Consider the following 27,391-nt stretch of genomic DNA (forward strand, 5'->3'; position numbering starts at 1 on the left):
ATCAAATTGCCCAAATCCGAAGTTACTAGTGTTGCAAGACATATTACTCTCAGTGCGACATATTCCCAAGAACATTTGGCAGGCTATTCCCAAAGACTTATTCCCTCGAGCGCTTAGGCTTGCTCCTTTAAGTGGTAAAGGGTTTTGCTTAAAGAAAAACACACCCACCACTTAAACCCCTATTATTGATCAGCATTCCAAATATCTGTGCTCTGCATTAGCTAATCCACCATTTTAATCTACCTTTTCAACATTAAAAAAAAAGCTTCTGTCCCCGAAGACAGGACAGGAAAGGACTGCCATGGTCCACATCTATTTAACATGGCTGTTTCTTCCTTGGAATGAGATGGCATTGTGTTTATATCTCAATCTCTTTGCTCTGAAGGTTTCACTTTATATTTAATTTGAATCACAGACAGCACAAGTTTAATAGTTTAAAACTAGACTGCCACAGATAATTTACAAACTGCTACACCACAACAGATAATTCCATTTTCACTTGCGAAACCTAAAGCAAGAATAGCAGGTGGTGCTGTAGCTCCAAGATTAGTGGTAAAGTTAAGTGACACTTGCAGAGCACGGGTCCTGCCTGTACTCAGCTTTAGCAGACAAATACCATTAGTCCCCCACTTTCATAAATCCTATTTAAAAAAGAAGTTACAAAAACAGTTAGAAGTTCCAAAATTATAGCAAGGAAAACAGCTATTCTACAATTTACTGGCTTACAGCCAAAGTGGACAATGGAAAAACAACTGACAGTTGTCGCCATCATAAACTGTTTATAGGAACAAGACCTTTTATAGGAAAAAGAGCAGAGACTTTTTTTATTAACTTTTATGCAGCTTTTATTAACTACTGCACAGAGTCAGAAGTACACCATCTAGGACTTCATTTACTAATTCTTCCTTCTTGTTACATGAAGGCAAGCAATCTGAACGTACCATAAACTTATCTGATAGTAGCAAGTCTAAAAACTAGGCAAGTGTGCTTCATGCTTACTTTAGGAAAAGTCTTCTCATCAGCATCAGTCAGCATCAAATGAGTTACTAATGCACACATTGGGACTTTTTTTTGGTAGGTTGTCTCAAGTGTTTCATGATTTAGCTTTAATCTTTCAGAGACCTTAAATCAGTCTACATTCATTCCAATTAAACTTTGAAAAATGAGACTACTGATTTATAATTGCTAGCCATTGAGGGACATTTAAGGAAACCTAAATGAATTATAGTCCTTGTAGAATATCCGGATTTATGGGCCCTTAATTTTATTTTCACTATGTTGGGCACAGAAAGCAAGCCAAGTCCTGTCCCAGTGATGGGCAGAATCATGCCTGTCAAACTTCAGATTAAGTCAGTAAAAACATTTAGCATACACTGAAGTGTACGCTAAAGTAGAAGCACATACTATAAATTCTTTTCTCAGACACAGATGCTTTCCCAGAACTGAAAGGGCCAATGGACAAGGAGAAGGCTTCGATTCAGCACTTAACCCTCAGAATTTCAACTCCACTGAAGGAACTACAATAAGTTGGTGTAAAATGTTCTGGTCCCCCACTACACACAAACACATACATATAAAAGAAAAATCGATGAGCTCAAAAAAGCCTGCGTTTCTTACAATCTCTGGAAAAAGGTTTTCAGACATTCAAGTCAAGAAGCTACCATAGGAGGAAACGCAGGCTTTCATATAATTCTTTTTATGGACCTTTCAGATCCAAACCCTTTTCACAGCCCCAAGGCAGTCCCTCCAGAAACTCTCTAGTTTGAGTCTGAAGCTTAGACACACATACAAAGAGTTCTTAAAAGACAGCTCTCAGCTCTGGACCACATGGATGAAGGGAAACCCTCTAGTTAGAGTTGCTCAGCGACAGAGACACCCCGCCATGCTACTGAATTTCCACATAAGACTTTTGCACAAGCTAGAACATAGGAAGTTCCGTTCAAATACACGGAAAAACTTCTTTACAGTGAGGGTGACAGAGCACTGGAACAGGCTGCCCAGGGAGGTTGTGGAGTCCCCTTCTGTGGAGATTCTCAAGACCCGCCTGGATGCAGCCCTGAGGGACGTGCTTTAGGCAATCCTGCTCTAGCAGGGGAGTTGGACTAGATGATCTCTAGAGGTCCCTTCCAACTCTGAAGATTCCGTGATTCCGGGTGGGAATATTAATTTGAAATACAATGCTAAATACCAGATCATGTTTGGTTTGATTTAAGTTGGCTGTCTACTAACAAGCATAACTGGGCACAGAGCTGAGGTTTCATCCTTGGGCTTCCTGTTTTTCCTGGACAGAGGGCCCCTCAGGAGGCAGTGACTTCATCCTTTGTGTTTGTACAGCACAGACAACAAGCAGTCCTCACTGTGTCTCCTGGTGCCAGTTCTAAATATTTGCAAAAAACTAAAAGCTAAGAGCCTCCCAGTGCCACAAGAGACGGCCTAGAAAAATGCATGAGGGAAGGAGTCATACACCCTTGACCAACTGCCTTTCCAATTCTTGAAAAAGCACAAGCAAAGAACAACAAGTTATTTTCCATAGAAATACTGTGAAATCACCAACACTATTCCAGTGAGCAGCTAAAACAGAGCATTCACACTTTTGAAACCTCACAAGTCACCTTATGTTCAATCACACACCTTCAAGGCTCCAATCCAAACCCCTCATGCATTCTTCACAATATACACTGTAGACCAAGACAAACAGATGAGACTATTACTAGAGGGAGAAACTTTTTTTCTCCAGACACACACAGCCATTTCACCAAGCAGGACTGAGTAAAGAGTAGCATCTGTCCAGCTGAAGAGGATAATTCAGGTAGTCTCTGTAGATAATGCCTTCATTCTATCCCACAACTTCATCCATCCAATGCAATCGCTTCCTACTTCTTGCTCTTCCATCAACTACTGTCCTAACAAACTTGAGTGTAAACTGAAGTATCAACAGCTGAACCTCTCCTAAAACGAATTTCTTCCTATAGAACTCAATACTTCAACAGCAACTCTACAGCACGTAAGATCAATTTCTCTCTCTGGAAACAAGTTGGAAGTCTTACCTGTCTCTGGGTTTTCCTTCAATTATTGCTTCAGCTACATAGCTACAACTATGTAACAGGCTGAAGATGACAAGGAAGTAATCTTCAGAGTTTAGAGAGATTTTAGCCTTTTAAATTCATTGCAAACCTCACTTATTTTGACATAACACTTCGCTGTTACAAAGTCTTTGCACAAGTGGAAAAAGGTGCGAGGATCCTTTCCATATGAAGACAAGAACACCTGAGTCTCCACAAGTTACTTACATTGATGAAACATGGCATCCAAGCCTTTTAGACACATGGGCAGCCCCCCTATAACAGATTAATCTGCAGGGAATATTTCCTCTCTCTGATCAATACTTTCTCCAAATGGTAAATGTTTCCTCTTAACTGGAGGGGAGCTAGCAGAAAAGTTTGAGAATAACATCCCAGTTGAGTTCTTTAACATACAGAACTCCTAAGGGTAGGAAGGAGGAGATGCCTGGTTGATCAAAAATAAGTTTCATATCTTGAATTTTCCTCCCTTACATTTAAATCCTCCAGTTTGGGCTGCAGAAGTAATGCTTTGAAGGCTTACTGATAGGGTCTGATAGAAAAGTGTCACAAGAGAAAGATATCTGGGGCAGGGAACAAAGCTGTCTAAACATTTAGACTAATTGCCTTAGAGCTTAATACATCAGTGTACAAGTCACTTAGCTCCTAGTAGTAGCTTACCCCCTCTTTTTCTTTGGAAAGACCTCTCCACTGCAGTAAGGCGAGTCAGCTATTATACACTATACACTGATGTTTACATGATAATCTTTAGCTTGCTGCTCATACAGTAGCTGTATCCCTGGCTTATCATCACTGCAGTCAGAGCTCACATCTCATTGAGTAGCTTAGAAATGCAAATAGATTTAAAACACCAGTTATTTAAATGCCGTGGATAGAGAAGAGATTACTATAGCTATAAATTCACCTCAGGAGTCTTGGAACGTAATCAAGACTATATGACAACATAAGAGTATGACTGAGTTCTAGTTCTGTCACCTTCTCTTGCGTACTCATTAGTTCATCCATGTGTGTATGCACAGAACAACAAGACTTGACAGGTGAAGTGATTAACACAAGGTAATGACATCCCTGGAGAATTCATGCTTATAATTCCCTGCAATTATCCCACAATAACTAATAGCTTCTCTTATTTTTAGTATTTAACATGCTCACAATATGGAGTAAGTGAAGACAGCTGGATAGATACATACATTTGAGACTGAATAGAGCAACGATCATTCTGAAATGCTGAGCAGGCACTCAGTGCAGCAAACCTGAGATATTTCAGGATTGCTTCTCTGTCTCAGGACGTCTACCAGCTGAAAACAGCCATTTGCATTAGCAGACATGAAAGAGGTCTTGTTTGTTAGGCACGAGAGACTTAAGACATTATTAGAAAGAAAAATCCCATGCAACATAAGAATGAAGTGACAGCTGCCAAGAAAAGCATGAATGCATTTCAGGGAATATCACCTGTATGTTGTAGAACTTGATTTGTCGTACTAATTGTTAAGCTCAGTCTCCTCCTTCAGTAAGCAATGGTGCTACTTCACAGAAACAGCAGTCTCCATCAGGTAGCTGAGCTAACAATGTTTTACGACAAATTATATATACAATACGTATGGTGGTGTTTAACTTCATTTGGTAACATTCAAATCCTGACAAGACAATTAGTAAGGCCACTTTTTAAAGTAATGAATATAAAACCAGGGAGAATTTTTTGTATTAACTGATATCAGCTCTCTCACAAAGCATTCAAGATGAAAGAGCATGTGATCGTTTAAAAGTAAACACAGTTAAATTTGCAAAAGTATTTACACAACACAGCTAAGCTAACAGCATTAAAACTCTGGCATGAAATATAAATTTTAAAAAAGTCACAAGTTGTTGCATTTGGTTTCCCTTGAAAACAGTAAAAAAAAACCCGAAGTCAAGTATTTTCATTATTAAACTTGATATTCCAGACTCCTTGGATCTTTGATTTCAACAGAAGAGACTGCTGGATCCAAAAAAAAAAATAAAAAATGGAGAGTGTGCATTCAATTAACCGTGCACACATACAGAAAGGCAGCCATGCTAAGTTTGTCTTAGAGACAACCAACTATTGCAAATGATCAATACATTTCTCCCCTCCAAAACTATCTCTTATTTTGTTGAAAAAGTATTTTCAAGCTTTAGCCACTTGTTTTCAATCTTTTTCAAAGTCGAAATTTTTTTTTTTCATTACTATTGCCAAGCATTTGGTTTTTTGCCACATTGCCATAGGTCAAAGAGAAAACAAAATATATAAACTTAAAAGAAAATAAGTTGCAAATACCTTTGTGCAAAAAACATACAGTAAATTTCAGCTTGAAAGATCAATGTTTTGGAAAGTTATGAACACATCCAAACAGCATTTCTAATAGAAACTTCGTGTCCAGAGAAGGGCTACAAAGCTGGTGAGGGGCCTGGAGGACAAACCTTATGAGGAACGACTGAGGGAGCTGGGGTTGTTTAGCCTGGAGAAGAGGAGGCTGAGGGGAGACCTTATCACCCTCTACAACTACCTGAAAGGAGGTTGTAGAGAGATGGGGGCTGACCTCTTCTCCCTGGTGACAAGTGATAGGACGAGGGGAAATGGGTTCAAGTTACATCAGGGGAGGTTTAGATTAGATATTAGGAGACATTTTTTCACTGAAAGGGTTATTAAACATTGGAATAGGCTGCCCAGGGAGGTGGTGGATTCACCATCTCTGGAGGTGTTTAAAAAAAGGGTAGATGTGGCACTGAGGGACATGGTTTAGAAGTGGCTCTTGTCAGGGTAGGCTAAAGGTTGGACTCGATGATCTTAAAGGTCCCTTCCAACCTCAACAATTCTATGATTCTATGATTCTGTAGATGCTGAACCTCTCATTCATCTTCTAGAGATATTATGGAAGTGCAAGAACGGCATTTGTCAAAATACTTGACTACAGCAATGTTCTGAATTCTTAAGTACAAGTCTATAAAGATACAGTTTTCTTCTAGACGTGAACCCCTTCCAATAAGCTCAGAAGTCACTATTTCATGAAGGCAGGAGGAAAAAAAAAAGACAAACACAAAACTTGACTGAAGTAAGCAAGGAGGGCTACAGGGGGTAAACCATATACTCTGAACATGTTTTTATGAAATATTACACAGGTGCACTAACTCTAAGGCAATATCTGGATTAACTAACAAAGTACCTACTCTCTATATGTAAGAACTTGCAGTATGTAATAAACAAATCTGTTAATAAAATTGTGCAATAAGTAATATTCAAAGAGGCAGATTAGGACACAAAGTTACCAGGCAATATTATATTCCTTTACACACCTAAGCCAAAAATTTGAAACAAGCACTCTCAGTCATACACAAAAGAAGCTTTTTTTTGTTTAAGAACTTAGTGTTACAGCTATGGCTTACTGAGTGAAACTGCCATTACTCCGCAGTCATCTTTACTAGAAGCAGGTTTGAATTATGAAAGGAAAAAAGGTAGAAGGTAGCATTCCTCCACATAATAAAGCCTTCTCATATAACTCATAGCTAGGTGCAATACATCACAGAAGAGTTCCAGGGTCCACATGTGTTCCTTGAGCTCTATCCTTATTTCTTAGGGTCACCTACTACAGCATCAAAAGAAACTACAGTAAACTTTGAAGCTCTGATAGCCTTCCTCTGCTTTACTGCATTAAGGTGGCCCCCTAAACCCCTCTTCTCATCTTTCAAACTAGGACCTCAGGCCTTCTGCAGCCTGGATGCATCTTCACCACTGGCATAACTCATGCCCTTTCACAAACAGTAGCTCCTCTATTATCCACACAGAAGACTCCCTTGAGAAAGGAGTACTTTTCACAAACTCCAGCAGATACAGGGAGGACCTTGCGATTTATTAGAAAGGAAGCGTCAACTGGCTTAATTTACTCTATGGCTATAGCTTGATTGCTGAAGACAGATTTTGATATCTTTCTAAAACTATCCTACTGACTGGTCTGTATTTTCCATGCTTCTACGCACTGCTTCTCATCTTTCTTATCCTTATCCAGTGAAAAGAAAGATAGCTAGCCAGTCTGGCAAGCCATCATTTCCCTCAAAATAAATGTCAAGGCCAGATGCTAACCACTATGGCAAGGACGGAACTTACAGGCCTGCATTTCACACTGGAGTATAAAGGGGGGTAAAAATAACATCAGAAGAATTCTTGGAAATAGAGGGAACACATAAGCAGGGACAGAGAGGATCTGAAATAAGCTATCTGTCCCAATAGGCTTCAGAATGTTCCCAAGGTTGAATTCGGAGGATCTACAGCCAAAATTAAGTTTCTTTAGCGTTAAGAGATGCTATCCCTGCACATTATTACTAAAGCTAAGGGCAGATGCAGATGAGATGGGAAAGGTTTCTCAAGTGCTGAAAATCATAGTCAGGGATGGAACACTGTGCTACAGTATGTTAAAAACCAGAAGCTATGCAATTTCCCTTCCCACTCAGCACATGCAAACTAAAGTAGGTATCAACAGCGCATCCTTCTGTGAGAGTTGTTCTAACTCAGTTTCAGCTGGGGGAGGAGAAAGCAAAGTCAGCACTGACTTTAAGGCACTGCCCCAAACACCCTTGCACTTGAATCACCACAGGACTACTCAAGGAAGAGCACCCTCGATAAGCTGTGTATGAAACTCCTGAAGCACCTACTTCTCAATTCACCTCCTAGACAGAGGCAGCATTACCAGGAAACTTCCCCAATAGCTTAATGGTCCCTCAAGCTCCATTGGCATTCAGTGCAAGGCATTTAATGAGCGTCGATGGACAATGGCTAAAGCCTGCATAAGTTTTGCAGTGAAGATGGGTCAAGCTCTGACATTCTCTGCATAATACTAAATATTAGTAACATAAGAAAATGAAAGTAGATGTTCTGAAGACTTGAGAAGCATTGGTAGATTAAGCCGCCACAGAATAACTTCTACCAGCATTCAAAAAGTGAAAGCTAAAAGATACCTCTATGGTTTTGAGCAATGCTTGTGTGTCTGCTGTTTAAGCAAGAGATAACAGTAATAGATATTTCTCTACTTTTTTCAAATCCTGAAAGATCAAACAGATAGTATGCTTCATACTAAACAGAATCAGAAGTATGCCATTTTGTCCTCACCGATACCCCTAGTGATAGCCAAGATATTCTCTAGCATACATTTTCATGTGAAGTTCAGGTATCCTAATCAACAGTATTTTCACCACTTCTCATGGGATACTATGCCTAGTGTACCAGGCCCCATACTTTACAAAGGCAACTCTATCTTGGACTCAGTTTTCCCCTTTGGTTAGTTCCTTTCCATTACTCCCATTGGTTCTGGTCAGAAAGCCATGGATATCTACCTGTCGGTGGATGGACTCCAAATAACTTGCTTTGGGATGACTTCACAATCAGATCCTCAATCCATTCTGGACTCGTTGCCAGACTTGAACTCATGGTTCAACTTTGATCTTACAGTCACACTGTTCAGTTCTTCACATCTTTTATCAGAAACCACGACATCCAAGAAAGCTTGTCTTTCTGCTGTTTTCACAATCATTTTTCTAGGTTTCTGGGATATTTTTGGTATTAGGGTTTATGCATTGCATAAATGATAAGTCCCAAACCATGAAAGACCACGTATGTGATTACGGAACCCTCTCTCATTCCTCGAGACACTCATTTTGAGACAAATAAGGAAAGCGTATAGAATATTCATTCTTTTCTGACACAGCATTAATCATAGTATTTGATACAGTAAAAGAAAAAATTGAGAGGAACAATTTCACTCCTTCCCCATCTTTCAGTTTTCCCATCACAGGAAAAAAAAAAAATCTTGTTTCAAGAATTTGATGTAAATTTAACAGTGAGGAATCTCTATCCTCAAGTTCCCTTCTTCCCATATCCTTCACCAGCGGGAGACAAAGAGGCAAGCAATTAAAAATTGAAGCTGTCATATGTAAAGAGATCAGTTTTCCTTGAAACCCATGTGTCCTCTGCCTGAGGCTTCCCCAAAAACGCCTTGCCTTTTTCTTTGCAGAGATAATGCTAGGCTAACACACCACTTAAATAGAAATTAACTGGTAGAAAGCAGCAGACACCACCTCACCCACTGAAACACAAAGCAAGTTACCTCTCGTTTGTTTCTCCTGGCAACTTTGAGAAATTCCATAAGGATCTGCAATTGGGCAGCATGGGACTCCTGTAACACAGTAAATAAGAAAGTGTAACTTGTATATACATTAAGAGAAACAAACATTCACTCTATACACAGAAGTCCACACTTAGCACAGAAAGAGAGGTGAGGAAGAAAAAATGGCTTACTAAGGCAGTTTTAAGAATGGTAGTTTTACTTTGCCTCACAGGTTTTAAGGTTTTGTTTGGCTCATGACAAGTTTTTACATGAAGGCAGAAGTAGTTGTAAAAGCTCTTGCTTGTGCATTACCGAAGACTTACCAGTAAGTTGAACAAGTTTTTCTGACTACTGCGTCTGAAATTGGACTTGGAATACAGGTTCCTCACAGACTTATCTTCTATCTTGGAAGATCATTAGCATCCACTTTGTGATTAACATACTAAAGCATGAAGTATTTCTACAAAAAACACCTCCCCCCAAAATTAACATTTGTGTTTATGTAAAGGGGTTACTGCTGAAGATTTCTCCAGAGTGGAAAACAACAATAAAGTCACTGATGAAACTAAAACATCCCTTTCCAACCTTTCCACAACAGAACATTTACCTCAACCAGCAGCTTAATATTTTCACCCAAATTAGCCAAAAACTTGACAGGCCAAGACAAGACAAACACAAGAGGAGAGAAAAATAAAACCTATATTCCAGCATTAATATAGCCCTAACCCTATCCTAGCATTCTGAGACTTATTTTCATAACCTACCAAAATATTTATTATTAAAGGACTATGAACATACACTCAAGAAGGATCAAGACATAGGAGCATGCAGAATTCATTAAAGGCAGATGGGACAGGACAAGTAAAGAGATTAGGATGCAAGACTACTGCTTTTTTGAGATTTTCTTCCTCCCCACCCCTGTGACTGTAATTAAAGTGAAGCAAGTAAAACTAGAAAGGAAAAGTGCTTTTAAATTGTTCTTTAAGTGTCAGGTGTGTTGGGATTTTTCTTTGGTTTTGTGGTTTTTTTTTTGTTGTTTTTTTTTTTTTTTTTTTTTAAGACTTAGTATCCTTAAACGATATTCCTGCTCAGCAGCACCCATACAGTCAGTCCTGTGCCCACTTTGTTTCAGATGTGTCACAAGTGACACAAAAAGGCTTCGGGGGGGGGCGGGGAGGGGGAGTTTCTACTCTGAAGTTAGAAACAATAAAAGAGTTATGTACAAGTCCCCACACAACAAAGTAAGTTAACAGTTTTGCTAGGAGTCAGTAAACATATTTTTGGGTTACTTTCCTTCCATCAGAACCACAAGTTGTGTAAATATTGATTCTGCAAGAGTGAATAAGATAAGCCATTGCCAATATAACTTTTCCTCACCAGTTTTAAAGCACCATCAAAACACACCCTCCCTACCCAAAGTTCACTAGGCCAAATTTTGTAACACAGTTTAATTTACAAGGTCTGGCTCTCATAAATGGAAAATGGTCACTTGAGACCAGCAGCATGGAATGGACAAAAACATGAGAACTATCCCAAACCAGCTATATTTCAGGTAAATCATAGGAATAGCTTACTTCATATTGTATAAATCTTCAAGCCAGCCTCATAAAGAAAACAACTGAACTTTTCTTTCAAGCACTAAATACTAAAAAAGTCTTCAGGGATGGCAGTCATCCAGGTTTGTTCAGTTCCAGTAGAAACTGGAAGGTGTGATCTTTTTAACATGGTCACTGAGTTTATTTCTTAACCTATATTTCGCTTCATGCTTATTACCAAGATAGATATGGTATTTACAACAGTCAATTAGTAGACATCTTCATACGCACTTCTCTCTTCTGCTACCCACTTTCTCTTCTCCTTTTCCATTTTCCCTGCTTTTCCTTTCCCTTCCATATAACCCTGCCAGCAGCAACACTACAAGCATGTTATGGGCGTCACAGTTAAAATGTTAGTTTGCTACAAAGGTCAGCGAGATGGCCAACTTTTTAACACCAAAATGCAAGAGAAAATTCTGAGCATTTAATCTGGCAATAGAATCTTACTACAAGAAGACAAAGGCACAAAAAAAAAAAACCAACCAAACTACAGCTCACTAGATAATGGTGTTCATTTAAATAAGACAAGAGACTTCTTACTGCTTCCAACTGCTTCTTCTTTTGCACCAGCAGCTCCAGCATCAGGTTGACATTGGCCAAGTCAAGATTGTCTTGATCAGTCCCCAGTAAATCTTGAATTATCTGCCACCTATGGCCATTCTAGGAAGAAAACAAGAGATGTTGGAGAGACACTGAGTTCAAGGCATCCAGGGCTATATCCAGCAACAGCCATTAAAACAACATCACAGTATTTCATCCCTTTGTAAAAATTTCAAAACAATTTTCAGGAATCAGAATTCCCAGTTCTCACACATGTACAGGATATAGCTCTTCTGTCCTACTGTGTAACTGCTTATCTTATTTGGAAGATATTTGCACTTTATGAGCACATAGCTGCTGCCGCTAGGAAGAGATTATTTCACAGCCACAATTTTATCTGATTTGTGTCCTAGTTTCTGAGAACATGTTTCTATGGGGAGAAAGAAAAAACAGGTTTATCCAAGCTTAGTTGGATTACATCTATCTGAAATACTGTTAAGTGGCAATACCTTTTAATTTTTTTACTCAAGTAATAGGTAAAGGCCTTCAAATGGAAGAACATACTATCAGCTTAGTTTTTCTATTTTCACCTCCCACACTACTCCTCTTAAGAGTATTTTCATGGGAAACATGAGAGAAGGAAAGAAGATGGAGATCATCAGGGTGATCTTCTCATTCAACCTGTTAGAGCTGAGAAGGGACTCCTCAGAGACCCAGGATACTACCATGCAGCCCATTCTTCCCTAAAGGCTGTTTGCTCTTCTCTTCGTCAGTAAATCATGTGAAAAAAAAAGTATCTTTTAGCACAAGAGAACATGAATAATAGGTTAATGCTAATACAGCCTTACATTAAAAAAGCCTCAGGAACCAAAAGGAACAGCTGAAAGGTCTTTAGGCCTTCTAAGAAACAAAGCCAGACTAAAAAAATCCTTTCTATAAAAGCTATGATACTAGATCAAGGTATTTAAATTGCAAGAACTAGAAATGCAATCCAGTCTAAACCAGACACTTTATAGGAGGTTGTAGCCTATTTACAGTGGCTAGATTAAGAAAAATAAAAACTGTAAAATCGATATAGAACACAACTTTTTTTACACAACTCTCAACAGAACCCATAGAGACCAGAGGCAAAAACTCAATTCCAATCCTTAACAACAAAAATATAATTCTTGTTGACTTGCTTAAAAATTAAGACAAATTTTAACATACTAATGTGCTAGTTAAATGTACTACTGCTAAATTAATCAGAAAGCTTCAAAGATGCCTTAACATGATTTCTTAATGAGACAAATCCGTGATTGAGAAATGGTGCATTTGCTGCAATGTGTCTTGAATGACTTCACTTACTACCAGAAGTAATACAAAAGAACAGGCCCATTAAGGAGCTGGTACAACAACAAGGTTTCTCTTTTTAGAGATGTCAGTATTTTATTTTTTTTTATTTGCTGCCAAAAGGTAGACACAACACTGTTTTAGGCATGAAGTCATGGTAGATTTCCACTTATTGGTAATTATCTAACATGGATGCATTTACAGGCATAGTTTTTAGAAGTGCACTATGAGAAAGTAAAACCAATTTCCAAGAAGTTACTTACTGTATGTGCCTTCAGGTCAATTGTGTGCATTTCAAACCAGATGTGGTTTATGCATATTTTATATAGAATATGGTATAGGCACATTTTATATTGAATATAAAAAACTGAGTAAAGCAACGAATCCTTAAAGCATGCTCTTTTCTAAAGCATACAACTGCTGAAAGACTGGCTTCTGCAATGCAGTCCCAAAATTAACACTTCAATAGAAGGGGTTTTTAAGTGACTGTCATGGTTTCAGCTGGGATGGAGTTGACTTTCTTGCTGGCAGCTGGTGTGGTGCTGTGTTTTGGAGTTGGGATGGGAGTGGTATTGATGGCGCACTGATGTTTTTCGTTGTTGCTAAGCAGTCAAGGTCTTTTCTACTCCTCACATCGCCCCACCAGCATGTAGGCTGTGAGTGCACAAAGAGCTGGGAGGAGACACAGCCAGGACATCTGACCCCAACTGACCAAAGGGCTATTCCATGCCATGTAACATCATGCTCAGTATGTAAAGCTGTGGGAAGAAGGAAGCAGGGGGAGTTATGGTGTTTTGTCTTCCCAAGTAACCATGGCACATGATGGAACCCGGCTTTCCTGGAGATGGCTGAACACCTGCCTGCCAATGGAAGCAGTGAATGAATTCCTTGTTTTGCTTTGCTTGCGTGCACAGCTTTTACTTTACTCATTAAACTGTCTTTATCTCAACCCACAAGTTTTCCTTATTTTTTTTCCAATTCTTCTCCCCATCCCACCACAGGGGCAGCGGGAGAAGTGAACGAGTGGCTGCATGGTCCCAGTTGTCAGCTAGGGTTAAGTCACAACACTGACAAAAACAGGGGCTCTGTGATTTTTAATATTATTTTGCAACCTTATTTTGAGTTACACAAGCCAAAGAAGCCAGACATAGCAAGACAAATACGCAAGTTTCACAGTTAGCGTCATATATTCTTTTTGATCTTCGTGTACGAGAGCATCCACTGCTGCTGTAAAGGGGTTTTCATGAACTGAGAACACAGATGATGGTCTGATTTGTGACATGAAGCAAGTCTAGAAGATACCTAGGCAGTTTTATCTGGGATCAGAGCCAGAACACCAGCACTCCAAATGCATCCTTCTCCCTCTTGTGGTTGCTAACAGCTTTCCTCCAATTTCCCTGCAGAACACAGCTTCTCACATGTGATCAGACAAGCCCATGGCACTTTTAATCATCCATTACTCTCATTGTTGCTGTAGTTTCCAACACTGAATGAAAATTAGTACTTTTAAACAAGTGTGCTTCTGTGGATAGGTTCCCAGGTTACATTTAATACATCATATGACACTCAGCTATGCTAACGCAGCCTATCTCTACACACATATTGCTGGCAGGAAGAATGAGAGTTAACAAGGTTGAAGGGATCTAGTGACACTGATATTGGTATTATTCTCTCATGAAGCAAGTTAAAGCATCAGCTCAACAGTATTTCTTCTAAATTAAGCCACATAATGATGGAATTGCATTACAGAACCATTAAATAAATATAAAGTAAGAAAGTTGGAACATACGGTGCTACTCACTGAATGGTCCAGTTTGAGTCTTTTCTCCTCAGATCTTTGCTTCTGTTTAAGAATAAGTTCATTGACTAAAAAATAAACAAACAGGATGTCAGAGAAGAGATGGATTATTTAAAGTTCACAAAAAAGTACGAAAAATTCTGTCTCAATATTTTTACTTTAGTTATTAATTCCACAGTAAGTTCATCAGTAATTAAAACAGATCTTAATTTTTTTCCTCACCAATTTATTCCTTGATTTTTTTTGGTAAAGTATATAAAGATTTTTTTTTTAAAAAAAAAAAACAAACCATCAACAAACACAATGCCTAAACATTCCCCAAACTGTTTCAGTTCCTTTTTCTAAGCATCCATGGTTCTTTGACAAAGTTTTTCAACTCCAAGACAGAAGTGCATCACAGAATAGTATGAGGGGGAAAAACCAACATTAACCCGTATACTACAGGCTAAAAACAAGTACAGACAAATAGAATAACTTTTTTTCTTTTAATCACTACTGTGTGCATTTTTAAAGATAAATTTTTGCTACGGTTTTATTTCACACTGATTTAATGAGTAGCGTAAAGACAGAGAGATAACCTCAACCTTTCACACACACACATACAAGATCTTCTCCCTCTGTACAGATTTCAAACCCCTTAATGTAGGTGTATGGCAGCAATGCTCTATGGCCTAACACATCCTCCAAGACCTGCCTCAGCACCACCTTCAGAACAACATGCTTGGGTCTAAATCAGGATGCCCATTTCTGAAGCATTCCACAGCTACCGTGGCTTTTAATCTATTTACTATTAAATGGATATCGCAGCATATGAAATCAAGATTTGATTGTTTTGATATTTCACACTGCAATGTGTTTCCTTTGATCTTTTCTCCCCATAATAAAGTTTTAAACTCTATTTCCAGTCAGGAGGACTTCCCTTCTCTGTTTAAAAAGCAATCAATTAGGGTCACATATATTTATGTGTATGAATATTTTTTCCTGTATGATTTATGTATATACATCACATTGACCTCACTGCAGTAGCAAAAATAGTACAATATGTATTTCAGCCTCCCCCCTTCAGCGTCCATACTTTGTAAACAGGGCATATTCCTGATTATTAGACAGATAACAGTGCAAGAAAACAAAATAAAGAGATTCAAATCTAACCATCAGAAAAGCATCTTCGTATTGCTTTTCTTAGCATGCAAACAGCATGTCAGTCTCACTACTGTAACTCTGCATACAGAACCGCTGGAGGCAATGGAATATTAACAATTTATGCTACTAACCACTTTTTTTAAAATAAAAAAAACCCCACAGTTGACCAGAGGACTGATGTTTGGATTTTATTTTCAGTATCCAGAAGCCAGTTACTTATAGGATGAATTTACAAGTGCCCGCATTCCTAACAACTGTTTCTCACGCAAGCAAGCCTAGAGCTCACCTAAGAAGTTGGGATAAAGATGATCTATGTTGTCCACAACATAGTTGCATTTGGGACATCTGTTATTGTCCTCCAAGCTCTGGTGAATACATTTATAGCTGTTTAAAAACATTAAAAAAATACAAGAAACAAAAAAGTGAGTAAACATGAAGGAACAAAACATAAGCACCAGGTAAATAATATTAACCTTAGATAACATGTACATTGTGTTGCCAGCTAACAGCTGCATTGACAAGATCCTACAGTGGAGTCAGAACATTCCAATACACTCAGAGCATGCTACAGCAGAAAGACAGCAAAGTTTCTTGACAAGAATTACAAAAGGGGTTTAAGTACTTCACTCTTATTTCAATGAGGATTGTGGCAACGTGGATATTTCAGCCACGCTTCCATCTCGAATTTATGCCCCTCTTCCACAGGTAGAGCTAATAAACAGACTGTGTTATTCAGAAGCAACTCTTCTAGATTAGCCAAATACTTATCAAGAAACATTAAAAGCTGTTACACACTTTGCGTAATTGAGCACAGAAGAAATACCTTCACCAACTTCTCACATTTCCCCCCACCCCCTGGCTGTTGTTCCTACCAAAAGTGACTTCAGAGGTGCTCTCTGTCGAGCTGTAGGGACAAGCTCTGTCCCCTCAATCTCTGTCGAGCTTGAGGGACAGAGTAACTACAAGATGCACATCAAGTTTAAGCATCTCACTAAGAACCTAGCTTCAGGTTGACTGCTGGCAAAGACATCATGTGACAATGTTGTTTGTTCTTTCCACATAAAAATATTTGAATACTCCTCATCTTGGACTTCTAAAAAAGTTACAGATCACAGGGATAAAGTTACCATAGAGGGTGCAAAATCAGCTGTTATCTTGCCTGTTGCAGGTCAAAACATTTCTGACAGTTAACTGAATCTGCTGCTTGAGGAATTGCTTTATGCGCTAAAATATTACTTCTTGTAAGAGATAGGCAATTTATTTCTAGTTAACAGATACTGTAAGAGTTTAATCTACACAGGACACTAAAACATCATAGTTCAACATTTATTCCAATCCCTACTTGACAGCAGGAGCAGCAGACAGTTCCACACCTGCCCCTTGAGGGTTCTTGTACTTCTGCATGGAACATTTGCTCCTCCTGACAGCCAGAGATAACACACTGGCTGAAAAAGAAGTGGACCTTGGGCCATTTCAACACAACAGAAACAAGTCTGAAGCACATCCTCTCTCAAAAAGTTTAACAGAATTGCAATAGACAATGTGCAAGCCACTTCAAACTGTATGGTCGTGCACAAAGGCAAGGAGGACCTCCCAACAGTCACTCTGGGTTCTGGATGCTACCAACAGTTTATGACTATTTTATTTCTTTACAGAGGAAATATGGTGGTACATTTCTTGTTTTAAAAACTAAAACAACTTTTTTTTAATCCAACTGGTACCCATCTTAAAATTTTATTTCAACCTCTTTTTTCGGTGCGGGGACAGGAGACAGAAAAGTAACAAAAACTCAGAAGGAAAGGGATTCACAACAATGTCAGTCCTCACATGCTGCAAGAAATGGACATTTTGCATAATATCAAAAAAAGTCTTACCAGAAGCTGTGTCCACATTTTGTCATGTAAGCTTCTTCAATCATATCAAAACAGATGGGGCTGAAAACAAAACCAAAAAAGAAAAAAATCACAACGATGTCTTTTTATGTTAAAAAAGGAAGGAAAATATTAATTCAAAGCAGCCACCTAATCACTCTTGGGTAGTATTTTCTATTTGTAAAATGAAAGAGGACACAAGCACAACAGCAACCAGGCAGTATAAAGATCAAAAGGGCAATCACCAGTTCTTTGGACTCAGAATGATACTACAGTTTGCTACAATTAGAAACCAGGTAAGCATTCACTCTTGAAGCTATCAACAGTTGCAAGCCACCCAAAGCCAGAATACCTTCAACCAGCAAGGCTGCAGAAAACCCTCCTAACCATCTGTACTAGGTCTCCAAGAGCATGTAAAAAACCCACAATTTTTACATGAACACACATATGGTATTTATAAGTGACACCAAAATTAGTTTATCCTTCCTTTGCTCAGCCAATAGCTGTCTATAATTTTAAAAAGTGATGCACAGAACAGAAACGGTAATGATGTCATGAGAACAAGATAATAAGCAGGAGGAGAAAGAAGTTGCCAATGAGGGGGTGTGCCTCCGCAGAGCGCTGCCAGGGAGCACGCTGGCTGATGAAGAGCACAGTGCAGTACAGTGAAGGTACAGTGCAAACAAAAGAGGTTACCAACAGTCAAGCACTGTGTTAACAAAGTCAAAGGAGGAGACAGGAAAGGTAGAATACGAGACTGTTAATAAGGAAGACAGAGGAATGCAAATGACAAGGGCTTTTGGTTTTTCCAACCTAATTAGTGACCCAAGTGCAGCCAGCTCTCTGGGAGGGATCAGCAAGGACCAAGCAGGGAGGTGAAAAGAAGAATGTGCAAGCAAGCAGTGCTCCACAGGAACCTGAGCAAGACTAGAGACATAGGAATTCAGTGAGCTGGGTAGGGGAAGAAATCTGTTTCAATATCAAGTGGCTGTGACATGTTTTAAAAGAAAATGAAACACAAATGAAAGCAGAGGAGAGATGCATCTTACTTCCCAAGACTCCTACAGCTGCTCTCCCTGATAACTGGTAAGATATGCTGCCACATACATACTCATCTTCAGGTCTTGGACAGCTATCCAGTGAGACACTGTGGACAGCAACGTCAGTTCTGCACGTAACACATACCAGCTGTGTCAGACGCTTCACCTTGCTTTCAAGCCCTTACAGAGATCGAAAAATGCTCTCCTTTCACTCCCACAAGTCCACACCAAGCTCAGAGAGGTTTTCACCAGCATTTGTTTTCTTCAGAAACAGCCTCCTCCCACCTTCTGCCCACAAGGCAGTTCCCACAGAATGAGCTGTTAATAAACTGTTAACAACTTTTGAAAAGCAGGAATCTTTTTGAATCCAAGATCAACCCCCCAGATCTCAGACTGAAATAAGCAATGCTTGGCTGAGCAGGGGAGGGGAGCACCTCAATTTCTCTCCTTGTTAGTACTCCACAGAAGTCATTCCTCCTTTCTGTCACCCATTTTAGAGGATACTAACATTTGTTATCCCATTAGGCATTTAAAAATAGGAAGGAGGAAACATTTCTTAAATACTTATTTTTAAGCCCGTAAAGGGGAAGCTGTGGCCCCTGCCAATGCAATCCCCCTCCAAATGACCAAACTGGAAAACATGGATGCCTTGGAAGGTTTGTCCGACCTCACACACAAACCAGGTTGTCTTAAATATTCCACAAAATCATCTGTATAAACACAATGTAAAGGCAAATGGATCAAACCAGAATGCTACTCTGAACCAACTAAGCCACCAATTCTGTTCCTCAAAATAAGCCTCCAAAATAATTAACACACACCTGTCCCTCTTCGACCCTGACAGACCCTTCTCTGCACACCATTTGTCTTGAACTCCTGAAGTTGGTGCTACTGTTTCCAAGTTAGAAGTTATTTACTTTCAAGGCACTATTTAGTCAGAATAAATTATGAGCCAATAAGGGTGGATTAATAAGGTGAGAGTTATGCATCTTTACATTCTATTAGCTGGCGTTTATAAAAAGAAAGTCAAAGACTTATGAGTGTCTAAGGTTGGTTTCTCCCCACTGATTACGAACAGCTTAACTTCTTCGCCGCCTTCTAGTCACGTGGTATAATATAGTCCCACTCTGTGTATCACGCTAAAAACTGCTATTCCCCACAGGGCCAGATGAGATTTTTCCAGCACGGTGCTAATATCCTGCCTCCAAAAAGTGCAGCAATCAACAAGGCTGTGATGGTTTTCTGTCTGCAATAGGACATCACAAATTAGAGCTAAGAAGAGGAAGATTACCTCCTAACAGAACAGTCACCCAAGACCACTGTTCCCAAACTTACCCTCCTTCATACCAGTTTGATTGGAGAGGTGACAGAGCCAAAATAGTTGAGAAAAAACAATCAAAGCCAGCCAACGCAGCCATTCAGTGCCAGAGTCATCATTAACAGAGCCTGAAGTTTCCATTAAGAACTGTTTCCCCCAAAATGCTCACTGATTTACAAGTGGAAACAAGATTGATGGTTTTTAATACTTACTGAAGCCAAGCTGGCTGTAACACATGAAAGTTGCTATGCACCAGTTGTTTTAACTTAATCTAAGACAGAGGGAAGGTTAAGAAAGTAGTGGAGTGATGGAGAAGTGAGACATAATACAGCTTGTAGTATACACCAAAAAAAAAAAATTGAGAAGCACTGAATTAAAAATATGGTAAAATCAAGGCTTCTCTACATGAGATAGCTCTTATTCTCTATTTATCTTAAGCAGCATAGCCAGGTAAAAAGGATACAAATTACTTCAGCTTACTAAAGATGTCACTGTTCTTTTCCAAATACTGATGCCTTATTTACTAACAGGTTTTTATCCAGCTCTGCAAAGGTTTAGAATTCTTTCTGTATGGGGTACACCTCAAATATGTTTTTAAATAATTTTAACCAAGTTTATGCCTCTAAGTTTTGCCAGCTGTTTTCAAGGCATCTCTCAAGAGTGCTACTGTCACACTGCTGCTACCCAACCACCTGGCTGAAGTGGTCACTATAGAATTTAAAACATGTTTCAAATTTCCTTCTGCTCCGCAGCAAACAAGACTCATTACAGTTTCTCCCTCCTATTCTGCTCCTCTTTGGCCTAAGCAGAGAGCAGAACGTGCTGCAGGCTCTGTCCTTCACATGGAAGGTGGCCAGGTTAAAGATCACTGCCATTACTATCTACTCAATATGAAACTCCAATATAACAATAGATTATAAAACCATCATTGTACACAGTCCACTGTGTTTTTAGTTTGTAGTCTCCGGGGTCAGTTTGCAGTATTCCTTACTAAAGTGGTTTGCCAGATCATGAACAACTACACTCAGCCCGTGCCTAGCATTAACAGGTAACCCACCTGAGGAAAGGACTGTTGTTAAAATCCTGCAAGTCCACCTTTAGATGTGGCACACAGCCCTTCCCACACCTGAGTTTGTTGCGTATGCCTCTCCAGGTCAGTATGCAACATCCCCTCTTCTGTACGTTCTTACTTATGCCAGAGCTCAGAAACAAGCCACTGTAGAGACAGCCTACAGTAAGATCTCCTCCATCCAGGGAGCAAAGCAGATAGTAACTGGTTTTAAAAAGGTTTAGTCAAACACTAATTGGGAGTGTTAACGTAAGACCTGGGAAAACTGCAAGCAATTACACTGCTGGACAGGAGAAAATCCTCCTATTAGAGGCTTCCCTCTCAGGTACTCTCCAGGCAACTGGGAAGAGGCCTGGCTGCAGGAACAGCACAAACTCTACCTTTAAATTCTACATCCTGCACTAAGAGAAATAAAAAGTTTCCCCTTCAGTAATAAAGTTGTCCAGTATGTCAGGCCTATTTGCTTTTCTAACTAGAGTTACACATTTCCAGGCAAAAGCTCATATATACCACAAACAGTACACAATTGCAAACTCCTGAGAGTACATTTGCTAAACATTTCACAACCTAGACTAGCAACATATGTCAACATTTATGTTAAAGCCTAGGCCTCACATTGCTGAGATAGCACTTTTAGAAGACAGGCAGGGAAATTGCACACATTAGCACTGCTTACAGGATTTCCACTTGCACTTTGATGCTTGAAGCTCACACAAACTTCTTTACTCTTTCCCACCTTCAGTCTGGTACAGGCGGAATCTATCACTGAGTTTACAGATGTAGCTAACTGCTAGCAACTCACAGACCACGTTCGGCCAAATTATCAAGTGTTCCCTGCAGCTGGCAGCATATTGACAGCATCCTTATAGAAAAAAAAACAACACAGCATATGGAAAACTTCTGCTTCTCAGACTGAGATATCCAAAACTTGTTTAAATCAATTATTTCGAACTGCACACACGCACACCTGTCGTCTTGGACATTGCTTAGAATTCCAGGGTTGCCCAGCTGACTAACTCAAAAAGAGAGGAATACTATAATCTGCAGCTAGTGTTAATATAAGCAAGAACAAGCCCTACAGCCCACAGAAATACACTGCAGTTAAGAACCCAGATAAGTTAACTATAATCATTGTCTGCCCTTCAATATGCCCAATGTGTCTCTTGTAAATACCACTCTCACTTTAAGCATCCAGCAGCACTTCTCGATGAGGAGAAAACAGCTAATTAAACATTCTCCTTGGAGTATGCACAGTACTTACCTGCAGGGAAAAAAAAAAACCAAAAACAAACAAACAACAAGAAACTCAGCTTTTTTGAAACATCTTAAAAATACTTCAACTGGCCTACAAACTTGTTATAGATGTCATTTCCCTTCATACACCCTCATTTCTATGGCAGAAAACAAAATAGGAAATAACAGATGACTAGAAAGGGACAGGGAGCAATGGTTGCAGACCAATACTGCCAGATTATAACCATGGGGGTAACAGAGAGGCACAGGCATTTACCATCAAGTTATCCCCCATGACCAACAGCAACACAACCATCTCCCACACTAAGCACCCTTAAATCCACCTAACATGGCCTAGAGCCTTCAGCAATGCAGGACGTCAGCTGATTACAGCTGTGCTCTCATCCCAATTCTGCTACTGACCAAAGGACTACTTATAGTAATAAGTAATAATAAAAAGTTACTGCTTATTACTAGTAAGAAGTAGTTACTGTTTTTTCTGCCGCTAAGTTTTTAGCAGCTTCAGGTTCTCACTTCAATAGCAAGGATATTTCCTATCTACTTTGCTAGACAGTTTACAAAGCTGTAAAATCAAGCCTACAGGTTTTTGAGACAATGCCTGTCCAGTGGAGATATCAAACATCCAACCATCACTGTAAGTCAGAGTTGTCAGACAAAGTCAACTTTGAAGCTGTGGCCCATTTCTTTTCCTCCTTTTTCCATTTCTTTACGATACATGACTTCCCTACAACTTAAGCTTCTTTCCAGTATCTCTTCTCTCTTTCTCTCAGATGTGAGCACTTACCCCTACTTTCTGTTCTCACATTTTAGTACACCCAACCAGCAATAAAAATTAAACCTACTCCTTATGTTAGGAGGTTTGAAACCCACTAGCAATGGGCTCTCTTTAAAACTGCCAATTACCAGCAGTTCTCAAACCATGCATAGTAGTGGGCCTCGGTCTACCACTTCTGCTGAAAGAGTATTTCCAGCTACAGGCTGCAGCTTTGGCCAAACATTAGAAGGACAGCATCTGAATGGCTTCAAGAAAAGTCTTTATCCCGTCATCGCCAGGATTTCTCACTCAGCTGGTTTTAGGTGCCAGACTGACACAAACCTTATTGCTGTTTCAAACTAGCCAACGTTTTGCGGCGAGGAAATCCACGCCAGCTTTGCTGGACCTATCAACCACCACGAGACTCCTCAGATCCCCGTCCACAGGAGCACAGAATCCTCCGCTGGCTCCTCTTCCAGAGATCAGAGCAGGGCAGCACAAGGACTCTGGAGGGGCTACCATCTCACCCACTGGAGGCCGGAGCCCCTCCAGCCCCTGCCGCAGCTACGCCACCCAGGAAAACAGGGCATTTGCTTGCAATGTCAACACGTTATGAGGAAACACCTCACATTGCGGGTCCTTTCCAGTAAGTTGGGCCACTCCAGAGGGTTGCCAAGGAGGAACCTGCTGGAAATTACCTGATTTTGCTTAAAAACAGATAAGGTGAAAGCAAAGCTACACACAATTACACTTGGGGCCAAAAAGCAAACAGATAGCCACAAAGGGAGGAAAATAAACCCAAAACCATAACCCCTCGAGGGCCACTGGACGTACAACAGCCTCTTTCCCCTCAGAGAATCCCTGAGGTGCCGCTGTCGGCTGCTCCGTCCTCCCGCCGCTATTTTACACCACCCCGGGCTACCAGACAGCATGGCGGCGCCCCGGCTTCCCTCAGCGGGGTAGCGGGTGCCGCTATCGCGACATATCGCACTCACCAGACGAAGTCGTTGCTCTTGTCCTCGTAGGAGTTGATGAGCCCGTTGCAGAGCGGGGTGAGCAGCGGCCTCTTCCTGCTGCCGCCGCCGCCGCCCGCGCCGCTACCGCCGCCTCCCCCGGAGCAGCCGCCGCCGCCGCCGGGCCGCGCCGCCGCCGCCAGCCGGGCCAGCCCCGAGCCTGACACGGCGGCCGCCACCAGCACAGGCCTCGCTGCCGCGCCGCTTGAGGAGGACGAGCCCGGCGCCATGGCCGCCGAAGAGGAGGAGGAAGAGGAGGAGGAGGCGGCCGGGGTGGCGGCGGGCGGCGCAGCGGAGTGCGGTGGCGGGCGGCTGCCCGACATGCCGAGGCCGGGCCGGGCTGGGCTGGGCTGAGCCGGGCCGGGCCAGGCTGAGCCGAGCCGAGCCGAGCCGAGCCGAGCCGACGGTAGAGCGGCCTCAGCGCATCCCCGCGCGCGGCGCCGCGGGAACAATAAAGTTCGTTCAAAGAAAAAAAAAAGCCAGGGGGAAAAAAAACCCCAAACCAAAAACCACGCCCGCCCGCACGTCCCTAGCCCGGCGCTTGTTCAAGCTTTATTGACAGGCGGACAGCCCGCCACGCATGCGCGGCCCGGGGCGGGGCCGCGCTCCCTGCGGGGTGGGACGGGTGGGGGATCCCCGGCCCTGTGTCCCCTCAGCGCCGCGGGCTTTACGTTCTCCGCTTGCCCCGGGACGGCTCGTCAGGCCGGGCATTCTCGGGGTGCCGCCGGCAGGCTTGGCAGCAGCAGGTTCGGGGCTATGTGACAGGGCGCCGGGCGGCTCGGGGGCCCGCCCGCCCCGCCGAAGGCCACACGGGACGAAGCTTGTTGTAAGCAAGGAGACATTCCCTCCTGACACCACATCTCCATCAGACAGTGCGGCAGCGCTGGGGAGGAAGGCTGCCAGTCTCTCCCTTGCGGGGGGAAAGCTGCCGAGCTCTCCTTCAGACGCCATTGCTGGCCACTCGGCCCCTCAGCGCCACAGAGCAGGTCCCACGAAGGGGCAGGGCTGATCTGAGTCTCACAGGGTGCGCTCACCCACAGTTAATTATCTTAGAAGCATACTGCGAAGAGCAGCTGTGCGCTTGCTGAGCTTTACCCTGGGTATGGAACGTTGTTCAGCCCCACGGAAAGGCCTCCAGTAGCGATTTAACGGGTTTTGCCGGCCTTGAGCTGCCTGGGCAGGTGGGAATCCCACTAACCAGGCCCACAGGGTGTTCCAGTTTCCCCACAGCAGCACATGGATTTACAGAAGCAAGGGCTTTCTGCATAAATTAATGAACAAAGTGTTAATAAATGATACCCCAAAGATGTTATGGGTGTTAACGGAAATGATATCCCCAAACCCAGACTTTGGCAAGCCAAACTAAAGGGTTTACGAAACACGACACTTGCCAACGTCTCAGCCTGGCTAGAAGTACTGCAGAGAGATACCAGTTGTTCCCTCTCATTTCTCTGTATTGCCTGCCTTGAGTAACTGTATTGTTTGCAGTCAGCTTTACCCATCTAGGGTTAAAGAGACAGCTGGTGAAACTCCAGGGCATTTCCTGAGGACGGTAATCCTAAACCCAGGTATGGGAAAACGCCCAAAGAGATCAGCTCTGCAGCACTCCTCCCAGTACAGACAGCAGAGTGAACCTTCAGTGGGCTGTAAAACCAGTATGAGAGCTGGTAAAACTGGTCTGAGAGAAAAAAAAAGGTGGCTTCAGGTAGGCAGTGTTGGTCAGGAGACCTCTCTGGCATGCAGAAGGGTGGCAGTGATGCCGGATCACAAATGTCCCAAAGGGAGCACAGCAAAACGTAGCTCTTGATTTACACTGGAGATGCTGCTGTATGTGGAGAGCTGTGGAGTACTCCTGACCTCCTCTCTCTCAACTGAGCTTGAATATCGTTGGGTATTTGCTTCTGTGTAGTTACCCCTAGTGTTTAAAAAAAAAACACAAGTCATTCAACAAAAGCCAATCTGTCTCTCTGAGGAACGTTAGTGTGGAAATGTGGATGGGTGCAAGCCAGGAAATTCAAAGGCAGCTTCTCTTTGAGACCCAGATCTGTAGTCTTACCTTAAAAAGCTGGCATCTGCCATTATAGTCACACCCATGATTTAACTCTTTGTTGCTATTATTAAAAATTTTCCTTTTTATACTTTCGGGGGTTCTTTTTGGTGTTTTGGTTTGTTTGGTTTGTTTGTTTTTTTGGTTTTTTTTTTAGCCATTGTGTTCCCTGCTTTCAATAAACAGCCTTCTGACTGGTAGGTCTCAGGACTAACTCCGTAAAGACATTGAAACACATCGATTCCCCCCATTTTCAGTGGGAGCAAAAGAGAAGAGCCTAAATACTTTACTTTGAGCCTGACTGTTGGTGTCTGTATGCATCATATTTCCTATTGCAAAGAGAAAGGCTAGCCTCATTTTCTTGTCTTCCAGAGGGACCAAAAGCTTTATGGATGAATGTCTGCAATCGACTTGTAGGTTTCCAAGGAAAGAACAAAGTAGTGGTAAGCAGTAGTATTGGCAGTAGCACATCTGCATGCTTTATGTGTACTGAAATACTGGCTGGTACTTGAAAAGTCTTGCTGTCCTTTGATGCCATTACTGGCTGTGCTCCAGGGAATTAAAAATGACATAGGTAAAAGCTGTTAAGGATCAAATATATGCCCACTTATGCCTATCTGCAACTGGCCTTTACAACAACGCTTCTACTCACAGGCCTGACAGTGAGCGTGGCACCCAGCACCTTCAGCACCGAAAGACCTACTCCCTAATATGTAAGCTTTAGGATATCATTACAAGCTCTTGGAGGCCCTCAAAGCAAAGACCTTCTCTTCACTGCCCTGATGAATACTGAACAGCTTCTGGCTTCTGGAAACATTTCCTTCCTGGGGTTACCTTGCATTACCAGTTCCAAGATCAATGTATGCAGCCTAAGGGAAGATTAGGTCCTACTTCCGGGTGATACGTGTGCCTGTACTGAGATAAAAGACATGGATAAAGTCTCCCGGTTTTAAAGTTCACTGCAGCTGGAGCAGTGGGGCGTCAGTTGTCTTTCAGTCCCTCTGAGCACAAAATGAGCTCTAAGAATTAATTTGCTACTATCCAGGTATTGACAATGTGGTTATTAGACTCACTAGCAGCAGTGCAGGAGTGAAACTTGATAGATCAGCTGTAAGAGGTTTTTCTCTGTCTCCTCCAGCCAGCCCCACGCCAAATGCTTGCACCGCCTCAGGGCTGGGATCCCGTATTGAAGCACAACTGCTGGGTTCAGGACAGAAGGGAGAGTCCTGGCGTGGGGATGCCAGCACCCTGCTGTAGCGTGCTCTTCCTAGGGTCCTGTTCAGGTTCAAACCTGCTCACAAAGGATCGCTTGTGTTTCCTTGTTTAATCTGGGTATTAGCCTTGGTATCTCCTGCTAAAGGAGATACTATGGCTCTCTGCCTTCGAAGGCGTGTGGAGCACAGCAAGGCAAGCTCCACTGCCCA

At 41.6% G+C, this 27,391-nt stretch overlaps 1 protein-coding gene across 3 annotated transcripts in view; it reads right to left on the reverse strand.

Moving 5' to 3' along the window:
- Positions 1-24,457, reverse strand: part of COP1 (COP1 E3 ubiquitin ligase) — a 148,203-nt gene extending 123,746 nt beyond the window's left edge. Inside the window, exons 1-6 of one of the 3 annotated variants that reach the window (XM_074596678.1) lie at positions 23,903-24,457; positions 17,476-17,535; positions 15,888-15,985; positions 14,450-14,526; positions 11,329-11,448; positions 9,194-9,262 (exon numbers count right to left, since the gene is read on the reverse strand). In XM_074596678.1, coding sequence (XP_074452779.1) covers positions 9,194-9,262; positions 11,329-11,448; positions 14,450-14,526; positions 15,888-15,985; positions 17,476-17,535; positions 23,903-24,243 — 765 coding nt within the window. In that variant the 5' untranslated portion in view covers positions 24,244-24,457. The remainder of the gene's footprint in view (positions 1-9,193; positions 9,263-11,328; positions 11,449-14,449; positions 14,527-15,887; positions 15,986-17,475; positions 17,536-23,902) is intronic. The other 2 variants (XM_074596676.1, XM_074596677.1) reach the window with 2 other exon arrangements.
- Positions 24,458-27,391: the final 2,934 nt, after the last annotated feature.

Source organism: Larus michahellis, chromosome 8 (genome assembly GCF_964199755.1).
Source record: "Larus michahellis chromosome 8, bLarMic1.1, whole genome shotgun sequence".
NCBI lineage: Eukaryota > Metazoa > Chordata > Aves > Charadriiformes > Laridae > Larus > Larus michahellis.